General features: G+C 34.1%; 1 protein-coding gene across 1 annotated transcript; it reads right to left on the bottom strand.

Annotated features, from left to right (window-relative positions):
- Nucleotides 1-251: 251 nt before the first annotated feature.
- LOC100266759 (sucrose synthase 7) lies at nt 252-4,640 on the bottom strand. Its single transcript, XM_010650590.3, has 15 exons — nt 4,264-4,640; nt 3,995-4,149; nt 3,669-3,861; nt 3,470-3,588; nt 3,174-3,390; nt 2,983-3,078; nt 2,727-2,900; nt 2,496-2,612; nt 2,237-2,403; nt 1,821-2,045; nt 1,145-1,711; nt 905-1,043; nt 736-815; nt 536-571; nt 252-446 (listed from the first exon to the last, which is right to left on the bottom strand). Exons 1-15 carry the CDS (start codon nt 4,495-4,497, stop codon nt 431-433), a joined length of 2,535 nt encoding a protein of 844 aa, XP_010648892.1. The 5' UTR covers nt 4,498-4,640; the 3' UTR covers nt 252-430.
- Nucleotides 4,641-12,127: the final 7,487 nt, after the last annotated feature.

The following is a 12,127-nucleotide window of genomic DNA, read 5'->3' as shown; positions in this document are numbered from 1 at the left end:
TTAATTTTTTTCTATTTAGTAAAAAAGATAGAAAATAAGTATTAAGTTAATAGAAAGTAAAAAAAATATACCATCTGAAATCTAAAGCAATCTAAAGCAAGTTGGTTTCAGTAAAAATTAAAAAAATAAACACCATCTAAGTCAATTAATTTGAAGGATTACCACCATATTTTTCTGAACTATTTCATGGTTTAAAGACTATCTTGAAGCAAAGTTACAAGATACTAATAAATAATTATTAGGCCACGAGGGAGCGCCAATAAGACAATGCACGATTTAACAATAATTGAGTATTTAGATTACACATTCTGATATCTTGTACAGACAGAAGCTGGAATCTCTTGGCTTCTGTTATTACAACACACCAATCATGTTCTTTAATAACATAACAGAAACTGAACTTTTAATGGCGGCTCTTGTGTTTCAATCTTCAAACTCCAAATAATCTGAAAGTAAGTGAAGATCATCAGAGATCATTTTTAACTTGGCTGAATGCAGAAGCAGGATAATCTGTTAACTGGGATTTTGGTTTTACCTTCCCAGTCGAGACTGTGAGCGCCTGGTGGTGGTGCTGCAATAAACAAATATGTAGATTAGATGGTAGGCAAGCTTTACAAACTAGAAGATCAATATACATGATGATCAATTTTTGAAGTACTTATAAGAAGCTTGAAGATATAATTAGTTTAATTTTGTTAGAACAAGAGGTATTAATTTGTGGGATAGGTGACATGCCTCTGTGTAGGGGGTACTTTGGTTATGGCCCTCGACACTGGTGGCTGAACTTCACTAGCCGGTATGGGTATATTCTTCACCTGTAATAGAGCCATATGAGAATGACAGCAATTCCCTAGAAACTGATCATAATAATGAAAGTGGGCAATTCGTAAGGCCATAAGAATACCAAGTTCCTAAATTGGAGAGTGTAGAACATGTGAATGTATTTTTGCTTTGCTTGCTTGTGTTCCGTGTTCAACTGCCTCCAGAAGCTAAAAACGCACCCCATATTCAACACCTTGTTTGCATAGATTTTCCATGTGTAGCTTTACCCAAAAAAATAAAACCCAGCAAGAAACTAAGTTATAGTGTTCAGAGAAGAAACAAAGAATGGTGAATATAGAAGGGTTTTAGTTTATTTGATTACCACTCGTTTATGCGTTGTAGACCTGCTTTGGAGATCTTGTTCCAATGGTCTGAATCATCCCTGCACTTCTCAAAGAAATCAGCAATCTTGTTGCTCGATTCATCTCCAATGTTGGGGTCAATATGGAAGCCTGAGACCCCATCAACAATAATTTCGGCTGGGCCTCCTTGATTTGTAGCAAAGGTGGGCAATCCACAGTTCATTGCCTCTATGACGGTTAGACCAAATGCCTCATATATAGCAGGCTGGACAAAAGCTCCTTTCGTGTCAGCTATGCAGCGGTAGAGCTCGCCGTTACGCCTTCTGTCATTCTGTGCTGCTATCCATCTGATCTGACCCTTAAGTTGGTATTTTTCTATCAGCGTATGCATCTTTTTTATTTCAGCCATTTCTTCTCTATCTTTTGATTTGGATGGATCAAAGAAACCTGCGACAATAACGAGATTAACCAAACTTCTCAGCCTCTTGTTGTTCCCGAACCACTCAGTTAACCCCGTAATGTTCTTCACTATGTCCAGCCTTGCCATTGAGAAGATGATAGGTTTCTTTCTGTCTGCTAGAAATCCACTGTTTTTCAAGGTTCAGACCAGATGTTAGTAATTCAGACATAAAATTCCAAACTGCAAGGTAGTTATAAATAAATAATTGAACAAATGATTTCCCTTTCAAAACCTACATATGCTCATTGTTATCTTGTTTGCTATAAAGTAGTTCTTCAATTGCAGGTTGGAATGACGTGAGTCGCTTGTGTCTCTCCATGTAAGGGAAATAGACAGACTGGTCGGCCCCAGGGGCAGCGATGTTGAATTTGGGATCAAAGAGATTGATGCCTGAAACAACTCTACACAGCCCTGGAAGAGTAAATGAAGTGTGGCTTTCATACTGTCCAGGTCTATCTTTGCTGCAACAACATTAGCAGTGAAATTGTCAATAGTCTGTTATCTTATAGTAAGGTGGGAACCCTTTGAGATAAGGAGAACCAACACTCTGATATCGAGCCAACATAGCCAAATGTCTGCCAGTTGACCAGCCTTTTCAATGTTTATAAGCAGTAATGTATGGGCATCAGATAAATTTGGTTAGTATTCTGACCTTCCAGCAATTTCCTGGTATGTGCTTGTGATAATGAAATCTGCTGCATTCATTGAAATTGTATCAGCTGTAAATTGGCATGAGAAATGATATTTGGGCTCTAATTCCTTCCATTTGACATCCGAATCTTCGTACTTAGTCTTCTCTAAGGCATGTGCAATAGTTCCCTAGTTTCAGGGCATTTTAGATTAGTAAGTAGCTAGCAAGAAGACAGTTTATATTTAGTAGCAAACTATCTACCACTAATGAGTAAAAACACCTGAGTTATCCCAAGTTTAGTAGCCATGAGAGATGCCACCAAATTCCCATCAGTGTAGTTTCCAATGATAAGGTCTGGTTTCCCTTCCATGTGCTCAATGATCTTGGCTGTGGCATCCTAGATATCAAAGAGAGACGACAATAATCAAGGAAAGAAAAACTCAAACCAAGAAAAGCTAACAGTGGTAGATTTCGGAAGATTGAACTCAACCATGGATGTGATGATACTTGCCTGTGTAAACCTCTCAAGGTAAGGATAAATATCAAACCGAGAAACCCATTGGTTCAGTATTCCTTTCTCTGTCCTAAATGGGATCCGGAGAATAGTAGAGTGCTTGGTATTGTCGATAGGTTCCCACTCCTGGTTGCACTTAGTACCCCGGGCGTCAGGTATGAGTCGTGTGACCTGTTTCAGTCAACAACGCAATGGCTATTCCTTAAGCCTTCCTGCTATTAAATAACAGAGCATTTTTTGTCATGATACTTACCACAAGAATCTGAGGCTTCACATTAAGCCCTTGCAGCTTTATTCTGAGGAGCAGTTCCTCTTCCAATGCTCTAACTTGATCCAGAATGTAAACTACCTGTTTTGTTCAGAATAACACGAGAAATTTATGTTTGGCCATGGTCCCATGCAAACAAATAGGTTTCCTATTCACTATTTGATGGAAATTTGTACCTGCCCACCGGTATCAGGCAGACCAAGGACATCTGACTGACCAAAGTAGCCATGAGGAGAGAATATTACAACATTGAATATAGTTGGCAGCCTGCTCAAGAACTTTTCCATATTCATTGGATCGGGTGCTTCAAGTGCCTCTGAAAGTGATCTCATAGTCTCCTTCACTCGTTCTGCTGTATTGCCCCATCCCTTCTCGAAGCCCCACTCCTTAAATCTGTGGAGGATTCAGCATCAGATAACAAATTTCTGTGCTACAGTTTTGCAGTGAATTGAAACATGAGAAGTAGATGCACCTTAGCTCAAAGCTTGGATACGGCGTGTCTTTTGGAAGTGCAGAGACGAAAACTTCAGCCACTATTAGTGCCATCTGGAGCTTTGTGGGGGTGTTGAGGGTATTAGTTATCATAAGTTTCTGCAAAATTAGAATCCCAAACAAAAACCCCATTAGTTCATTTCTTCTATTTGCATTAAAGTCTGTTCTGGGATCCATACTTCTCCTTGATGATTTAGTGATAGCAAATAATCCACCAGAGGTTGTGCACTTTGCGAGTTCCCATTCAACTTTGAAGTCATAAACTTGGAAACAAGACTAACTCCATTTCCAATGGAAGATGACAGAGTCAAGCGAGGCATAGGAAAGTCAAATGCCGAGAAATTCAATTCCAATGCATTGTCATCTTTTGCCCTGCGATTTCAGACAATGTTATCATTCCAATTTTTGAGATAATATTTGGGATGAGGTTAATTGTTGGGTTTCATACAAAGATGAGAAGGAAAAAGGAGACATGTTTCATAATTAAGACGAAGAGAGGGCATACCAGTTCTCATCAAAGACCATTTCTTTGAATTTCAGATAGTCTGCTGCTGTAATGGCCTCCACTGAAAGATCATCGGAGCTCACCTTAACATACTCCCAAAACCCAGGATTTGATCTTATGGAAAAGATAACATGCGGAGGAATAGCCACAGCCTCCTGCAGATACATTTCAGATTAAAATCTTTGGAATTTTATCAATGAGCTTGTACTCATAATCCTGATGAATTGCTCAAAAACAAATATGGGAAATGAGAGTGCAGAAATTTTTACCTGAGTGGAACACAAGATGAAGCCAAGCACACCCTCCAAGACCTGGGTTCTTTCATTCTTGTCATCTATCACAGCCTCCATTTCATCCATCAAATGGTTGAGTTTCATCAACCTTTTCCCCTTTCCAATGTACCTCGCAAAGCACCTCTTCATGTGGTACCGGCTTTGCCTTAAGGCGTCAGGCATGTTTTCAGCCATTGAGTCAGCTCTCTTCAAGGTCGGTTTAGAAGCCATTTGAACTAACAAAAGTTCAAAACAATGAAGGTGAAGTTCTGACTGAATACTTGGAAATGGATGCCGCTTGTGTTTGTCAAGTCAGATGGTTCCGAATTATATATGGCAGGACTTTGATGCGCATGTTTAATAGTTTATGCTGGCAGCTTTCCTTTTGGTTTCTTCAAGTTATTGTCTTTGAAAATTGTCCCCCCAAAAGAAGGGTGTAGGGATAGAAGAAAGAACATTCCTTTTACATAGGAAAGATAAAGAAAAGAATACAGAAGCCAGAAAATTCCAGTGAGAAGCAAAGCTAACCTGGGATGGAATCATTCTTTTCTTCTTTTCTTTGACATTGTATATATACTGCTTAAAAACTTTCTTTTGGCAATTCAGGTGCTTTGGAGTATATATATATTTTTTTGGGGCGTAGTATAAAGTCTGAACATCCGGACCTGAACTGCCCTTTTTGTAGCTCTATAGGTTGATATATTACCAAACTAAGCTGGGTTCTAACCAGTTTGAGAAATTCATTACTTCACTAAGAAGCAATTTTTTGGTCCTATATCTCCGAATCCGCATGAATGAAAATGTTTCCGTTAGAAAATTGTAAGTAGATAATTTGATAGTGAAGACTATTTGGATCTTGGAAAGTTGTAAGTAAATTATTGGATAATGAAGACTATTTAGTTCCTGATGAAATCATCATCATCATGGATATGATCGAACTAATCCATATACACGAGACGACTTAATTTATGATTCAAATGCTCTTTTTTTTGTTTTCACTTGAGGCATGGTTGAACAATATTACATGTTTTATTTTGTGGAATTACTGAGTTTTAATGGATTTGCAAGTGATTTAGTGGTTAGAAAATCATAAACAAATTAGAGGTTTGGAAATTACTTGAAAATTATTTTTAAAAATTTAGAAGATTAAGAGTGGATTTGATAGTAATTTTAGGAAGTATTTCTAATAATTTTAACACTTGAAATTTTTTATCTTTCAAGCATAAAAAAAAAACTAAAAACACTTCCTAAAATCACTACCAAATGCACTCTAGGTGAAGTAGTGTTGTTCTTTTATTTAATTCTAAATAGAACTTTAATACTTAATAGTGTTAAGTATTATGTTGTTTATTTTTTTAATATTTTATTTTTATTAAACATTAAAAAGTAAAGAAAAACCAATATATTACATTTTTTATTTAAAAAAAGTAAAATATTTTGGTTTTTTCTATTTAGTAAAAAGTTTATAATAAATCATGAAATAATATAAAAACAAATAACCTAAAGTCTAAAAGCAATTTACTTTTAGCAAAAAGTTAAAAAAAACAAAGTCTCCTCGAAAATTACTTTATAAATAAGTGATTGCTCCAAAAATCACTTTTGAAAAATATTATAAAATCACTATTAAACGGACTTTAAGAATTTGTTTCGGAGTGATAATAGAGAGTATTTATAGTTTCAAATGTGTTTTTGAAAAAAAGTTAAGTATTTAATAAAATTTAAGAAACATTTTTAAAAATCTGAAATATCACTTATAGTATTGAAAAATTATATATAGTGTTTTATAAATAAACATTGATAGATGATTTTCCTATAAATACTTTTAGATAAAGCATGTTTATTAAAAATACTTCGAATATAGTGTCAAATACACTCTAAATAAAATACATATATAACAATATTTGTTACCAAAAATAAAATAAATACAACCAAGATAAAAATAAAAATAAAATCCAAATAAATGCAAATTTTTTGTTTTAGGTAGCTTTTTGTTTATTTTCTTAAAGTTTTCCATATATCCTTCATCAATTTGTCCTTTGTCTCGCCATTTATAGCAAGATAAATCTCTACAACGACGGTGTAAAAAATTGTGCCATGTGGCATATCAAATCCTTACTAGGAATGGCAACGGGGCGGGTTCGAGACGGGTCGCCCCCATCCCAACCCCGCCCCGTTTATTAAAAATAATTCCCATCCTTGTCCCATTTAAAAAATAAAGCGGGGTGGGTATGGGAAATTCCCATACCTGCTCGGCCCCATTTAGCTTTTTTTTTTTTTTTTTTAATTTAAAATTACTTTAAAATTTTTTAATTACATTAAAATAAATATATTTTATAAATAATAAAATTATTATATTTTTTATAACTTATTTTATTAAATTTTTTATTATTATCTATATATTAAAAATAGTAAAATAAAATTTTAAATTAAATTAATTTTAAAATTTAAATTTAATTTAATTTTAAAATTGATTTTATATGTAAACGGGGCGGGGCGGGGCGGGATGAGGCAATACCCGAACCCGCCCCAGGTTAAAAAAAAAAATCTCATACCCGTTTAAAACCTGTTTATTAAATTTAAACCCCGTCCCATTAGGGGCGGGACGGGTACCCGAAAAAACCCGCCCCGTTGCCATCCCTAATCCCTATGTTGTATCATTACAAACATCTCTCAATTTTAGCTATAGAAAATCCCTAGCCTTCTTGTCCATTTTAACTAGAGTGGCTTGTAGGTAAAGTATTAAGCTTTCCCTGGATGGCAAAGGAGCTTTAAGAGGGCAGTTGTCTTATACCTTAACTAAATGCTTTATATTTAAGGCTTTATGTAGGGATATGCAGATCAACATGGCACCACTACAAAGAGCAGCATGATACAACCATCCAACGACAGCTACAACACCATCAAAGGGCCTATCACGCCGCTACATAATAAATGCGACAAGACTACTATTATCATCATACTAAAGCACGAGTCGATGAGGTTGTAGGGAACGACCACTACTAAAGCAATACGGCCCAAAACAAGATAAAAAGAATGTCATCGTAATGGACTGACCCCTGATTAACCATGAAACTATCAAACCATTAAAGCCCATATCGTAATCATTGTAGAAAAGATTAAAACCTTAAACAAGAGCATAATTGAGCCATTTAAGGCACCATATAACCGAAGCCATCATTTCTATCCTTGCATAGCCAACCACACCAGAGACAACCATTAAAAGAACACTCGGCTTAGACAAAGGTAACGGACAAGAGTCACTTTTAATTCTAATTCTATCCACAACAAACTTGATAATTGTTTCTCCTCTTTCTATCCCTAATCGGACCCACCCCTACTTTTCCAATTAAATACCAACAAATGTGCCTTCAAGTTCTCTAGTAAATTCTTAACCAACGTTTTTATGGGATAAGATAAATACAATATATATATATATATATCTTGATATATCACATTCCATTATATATGTAATAATTTTCAATGGAATATGATATTTTTGAATGTAAATATTTCATGAACATGATATTTTAAGGTAACATATCTAATAAGTTATATTATTTTATTTTATATTTATATTTAATTTATAAAATAAATAAAAATAATAATATAAAATATATATTATTTTTAATGTTTAAAATAAAAATTATATCTCATTCCTATATTTTCTATTTGAAAAACTAAATTTATCTTATATTTAACAATTATCATGACTAAAATATTTAAACTTTTTAAATAATTTTTTTTATATTATGTTATTCAATATATAAAAATAATTTATATATCATTTATTAACATTATTTTATAAATATTTTTTTAGTTTTTTTTTAACCATAAATTTATTTTATAATAAAAAAATATTTTTCAAAATGATTATATAAAAAAATAAAAAATTGATAAAATATTAAATTTAAGATACATGGGATATTCATAACTCATATTTTAGCATGTGATTAGCATATCCCATGTAGAAGGGATAAATAAAAAAATAAAAAGGATTAATAATATATCTCACCACTTATGTTATCCGATGTTTGATTGAACATATGATAAAATAAGTGGTGAGATGACTAATCCTATCTTAAGACTAACCAAACATGAGATATGATATAATATCTTCTCTTTTATCCTATCTCATGTCATATCTGGCTAACCAAATATGACCTTAGAATTTTAAGTGTTGGGAACATATCTCAAATTCCTATTTAGAATATACTTTTTTTTTTGTAAAAGGAATATTATATAAAATATTTTTTAATTTTATAAGCAATTATAATTAGATTTCTTATAGAACAAAAAAAAGCTAATAAGAATATCGTTATAATATTTTAGGTTATGAGGAAAAAAAATATTTATGAGAGAGAAATGAAATAGCGATGTAAGGAATAGCGAGAAACACCTAGTGTAGCAAAAGGATTCATGGTTTAGGGTGAAGATACGAAGAGACCCACTAATTATATCTAATTTTTTTCCTTTATAATATTTTTTATCATATAATAGAATGTTATCTCTCATCCGTAGAGGTAGACATGAGTAGTCGAATCATGTTAAAACCTCGTGTATCTTTTGTATGGTTTGCTTTATTTTTGTGTTCTAATATATTTGCATTAATGCTCTTGTTTGCACAACAAGTAGTATTTGAGCTTCCGGATACTCAACATCTAATATTGTAGCAACGAATAGAACATGACCTAGAAATGATTAAAGCCATCCTCTAAATGATGTCCCCAACCACAACCAAGGTAATGCAAAAATTTCTATGATGCCTCATAACCTTGGGGTCATTAATTGTCAAAGCCAGAGACAAGTGTCGACCCTTTCTAACCTTACTGAAAAACAAATGAGTGCATGGGTGGAATAGCGCATGCAAAGATGCCTTTTTGAAACTCACAATATGTAACAAAATCCCTAATATTGGTCATCTTAGTAGAAGGTAACCTTATAGTTATACTTAGCACTCTCGCCTAATGTGGTCAACATTGTCCTAGTCAAAAGAGAACAGAAGGGAGTGTAATAGCAAGTTTACTACATGAGTAAAGCCCTACTTGGCATAGAGACCCACTATGCTCTTGTTGAGTTAGCCTCTCTCTCCCTAAAAGTGTCCGCAAAAAAAGTTAAAAGCATACTCTCAAGCACATACAATAAAAATAGTGACAAGATGGCTTCTCTAAATGATCTTTGCCAAACTTGATCTCTCTAGGCAAATGGTCAAGTGGTCAATTGAACTTAATGAATTCGACATCAATTACAAACCACTTCTAGCTCGCAAGGCTGAAGTTGTGGCAAACTTCTTGATAAATTTCACTAGTGAACCTTGTCCAAGCAAAAGCTAAGATATAAGCAGGGAACCTTGGAAGCTTTATGTAGACAACTCCTCAACCAATGTAATCTTTGGAATCGACATGTGCCTAATGTCCCTAAAAAGTGAATAAAATAAAACAAGATATCCAAATATGATTTAAAGCCTCTAACAATGAATCAAAGTACAAAGTAATACTACCAAGCCTCAATTTAATATCAAGTGTGGGCATACCCACACTTCGCATCTATAAGAATTCTTCGCTTATGATAAGACAAATTATAAGACCTTCAAAGCATAAGGACCAACCATGGAAAGTACTTGGAGAAGGTTTAGGAAACAATATAGTGGTTTCATGACATCACTATAACATAGGTTCCTTGAGCTCTCAAACCAGAATCAAATTCCTTAGCCATCGTTACCTCTAGAGGAACCATCCTTTATTAGATCCCTTTGGGACAATTAATAGACATGTCAAGCATAAAAGAACATGTACACGTCAATACCATTCAAAGTAGGTGTCTATAATGGATGGAGCCCTAAGTCCTCCATTTGCAAAACAGGACTACATTAAAATGTGAAAATGATGCATAAAGCTTACAAAGAGAAAAGGCATGGTATAAACTCATAAATTGAGAACTATGTCAACTATCCTTAACAAGACCTTACCTTCAACACCTCAACAAAGAAAAATTAGAATGTGCCTAAACAGGGATCCATGAGGGGATATGTGGAGCACACACAAGGAGGAAAAACCATAGAACACTAAGCCTTGACATAAAGATACTTCTTGTCTAGCATGAGAATGGATTCCTAAGCAAATGCTAAAAAAAAGGAGACAAATGTCAATGGCTCACCCTCATACTACAAAAAGTTCTAAAGAAATAAGTCAACCTTGGTCATGCCATGGATCTTCAACCCATGGGGATTAGATATAATCATTCCTTTACCATTGGAACAAATGAAAAAAGGTAAATATTAGTAGCCATTAACTATTATAAGAAATGGGTCGAAGTGGAAGCATACATACAAATCAAAGGAAAAGATGTACAAAACTTTGTACTTTAAAACATCATTTATAGATTTAGAATACCTTGAACGATAATCATCGACAATGGAACCTAGTTTGATTGTAAAGAGTTTAAAACCCTATGAAAAGAGCTCAAAATTGTCAATATCCCAGGCATCCACAAAGTAATGGTTATGTAGAAGCAATCAATAAAACCATATTAAACTATTTAATGAAAAGGCTTAACAAAGCCAAAGGGAAGTGAGAGGTTGAACTCCTAATTGTTCTATTGGTCATCAAATGACCAAAAGGGAATCAACTAGAGAAATGTCATTCACTCTAACATACGACATAGAAGTCATTATTCTCATCAAGATTGGAACATCAACCCTTAGACAACATGCCAACCTAATCGCAACCAAGGCCTAAACCTAAACCTTAACCTTCTTGAAGTAAGGAGAAAAGTATCAGCCTTAAGAGTTGCATACTATCTACAATGTATAGTAGCCTTATACACAACAAGAAGGCACCATGAAGGTAGTTCCAAGAAAGGAAATTAATATTATGAAGAGTCTTTGACAATATGTGAGACCCAACAAAAGGAAAATTATCACCTAAATAGGAAAGACCATATAAAGTAAAAATTGTCCAAAAACAAGGATTATACTATATTAAACATTTACATGGAAAAAATATCCCTTGCCTTGACACACGTGTAACATGAGAAAGTATTATTAATAAAAAGGATAACAAATTCTTCAAAAGATCCAGGTCCCACACAGGAAATCACCTAAGGGACAATAGTTTCTCAAATCAAGTATCTCATTAGGAAGACCATTAATAAGTGGCCCCTAATGGCCTACATCCCATGCAAGCAATCACCTAAAGGAGAATAGTTGTCCAAGTTAAACATCTTTTGGGAAAATATAAACTATATAAAAAGTAAATAACTTAGAAAAAAACACCTTGAAAAGCATAACCAATTTTAAAGGACAAAATCAATTGAAAAATATCATTAGCAAAAAGAAAATTACACCCCTTGCTAGGCATCTCCCTCTCCTTCACCACCTTCCTCATCCTCTTTAACCTCCTTGCCTTCCTTAATTTCCTTCAATCTAGCCTCCTAAATATTGATCTAATTTCCTAACTTGGCTAATCACACTTGTTGTACAAAGGAAACAATCGAGTTACAAAAACCAAAGAAACCTCAGAACAAGCAACAATGACCTCACTAGTGAAAGATTTGATAATAGATGTCTTATTAATAGCCTCTTAAGACTTCCTCTTTAGATATACTTTTAAATCATCGATCTTTGAATCACGATGAAGAATGTCTTCCTTCAAACCAAAAAAGTAAGAATAGTCAAATGAAAGTTTAGCCTTAAGATTGACAACTTGGTTGCCCAACTTCTTAGCCCACTCCTATTCATTATAGAAGCCTTGTCACATGGAAAACAAAGGAGACTCAGTTGCAACAAGCTTCTCTCCACTCTCTTGAAAGGATGTTTCCTTACTCTCAAGTCTCTTTCCATGAGTGTAGTCGTTGAGTCAACTAA

The sequence above is a fragment of the Vitis vinifera genome, chromosome 4 (assembly GCF_030704535.1).
Source record: "Vitis vinifera cultivar Pinot Noir 40024 chromosome 4, ASM3070453v1".
Taxonomy (NCBI): domain Eukaryota; kingdom Viridiplantae; phylum Streptophyta; class Magnoliopsida; order Vitales; family Vitaceae; genus Vitis; species Vitis vinifera.
The sequence above is the reverse complement of the archived record's forward strand: the minus strand, read 5'-3'. Positions and strand labels throughout refer to the sequence as shown.

What these genes read in the sequence shown, in the direction of transcription:
- LOC100266759 (XM_010650590.3), bottom strand. Translation starts at nt 4,497, where the DNA reads ATGGCTTCTAAACCGACCTTGAAGAGAGCTGACTCAATGGCTGAAAAC. An exon ending in ATGGTCTTTGATGAGAACTG is followed by an intron (nt 3,862 to 3,994) that starts GTATGCCCTCTC and finishes CTGAAATCGCAG; the next exon opens with GGCAAAAGATGACAATGCAT. An exon ending in TGCCTGATACCGGTGGGCAG is followed by an intron (nt 3,079 to 3,173) that starts GTACAAATTTCC and finishes TGAACAAAACAG; the next exon opens with GTAGTTTACATTCTGGATCA.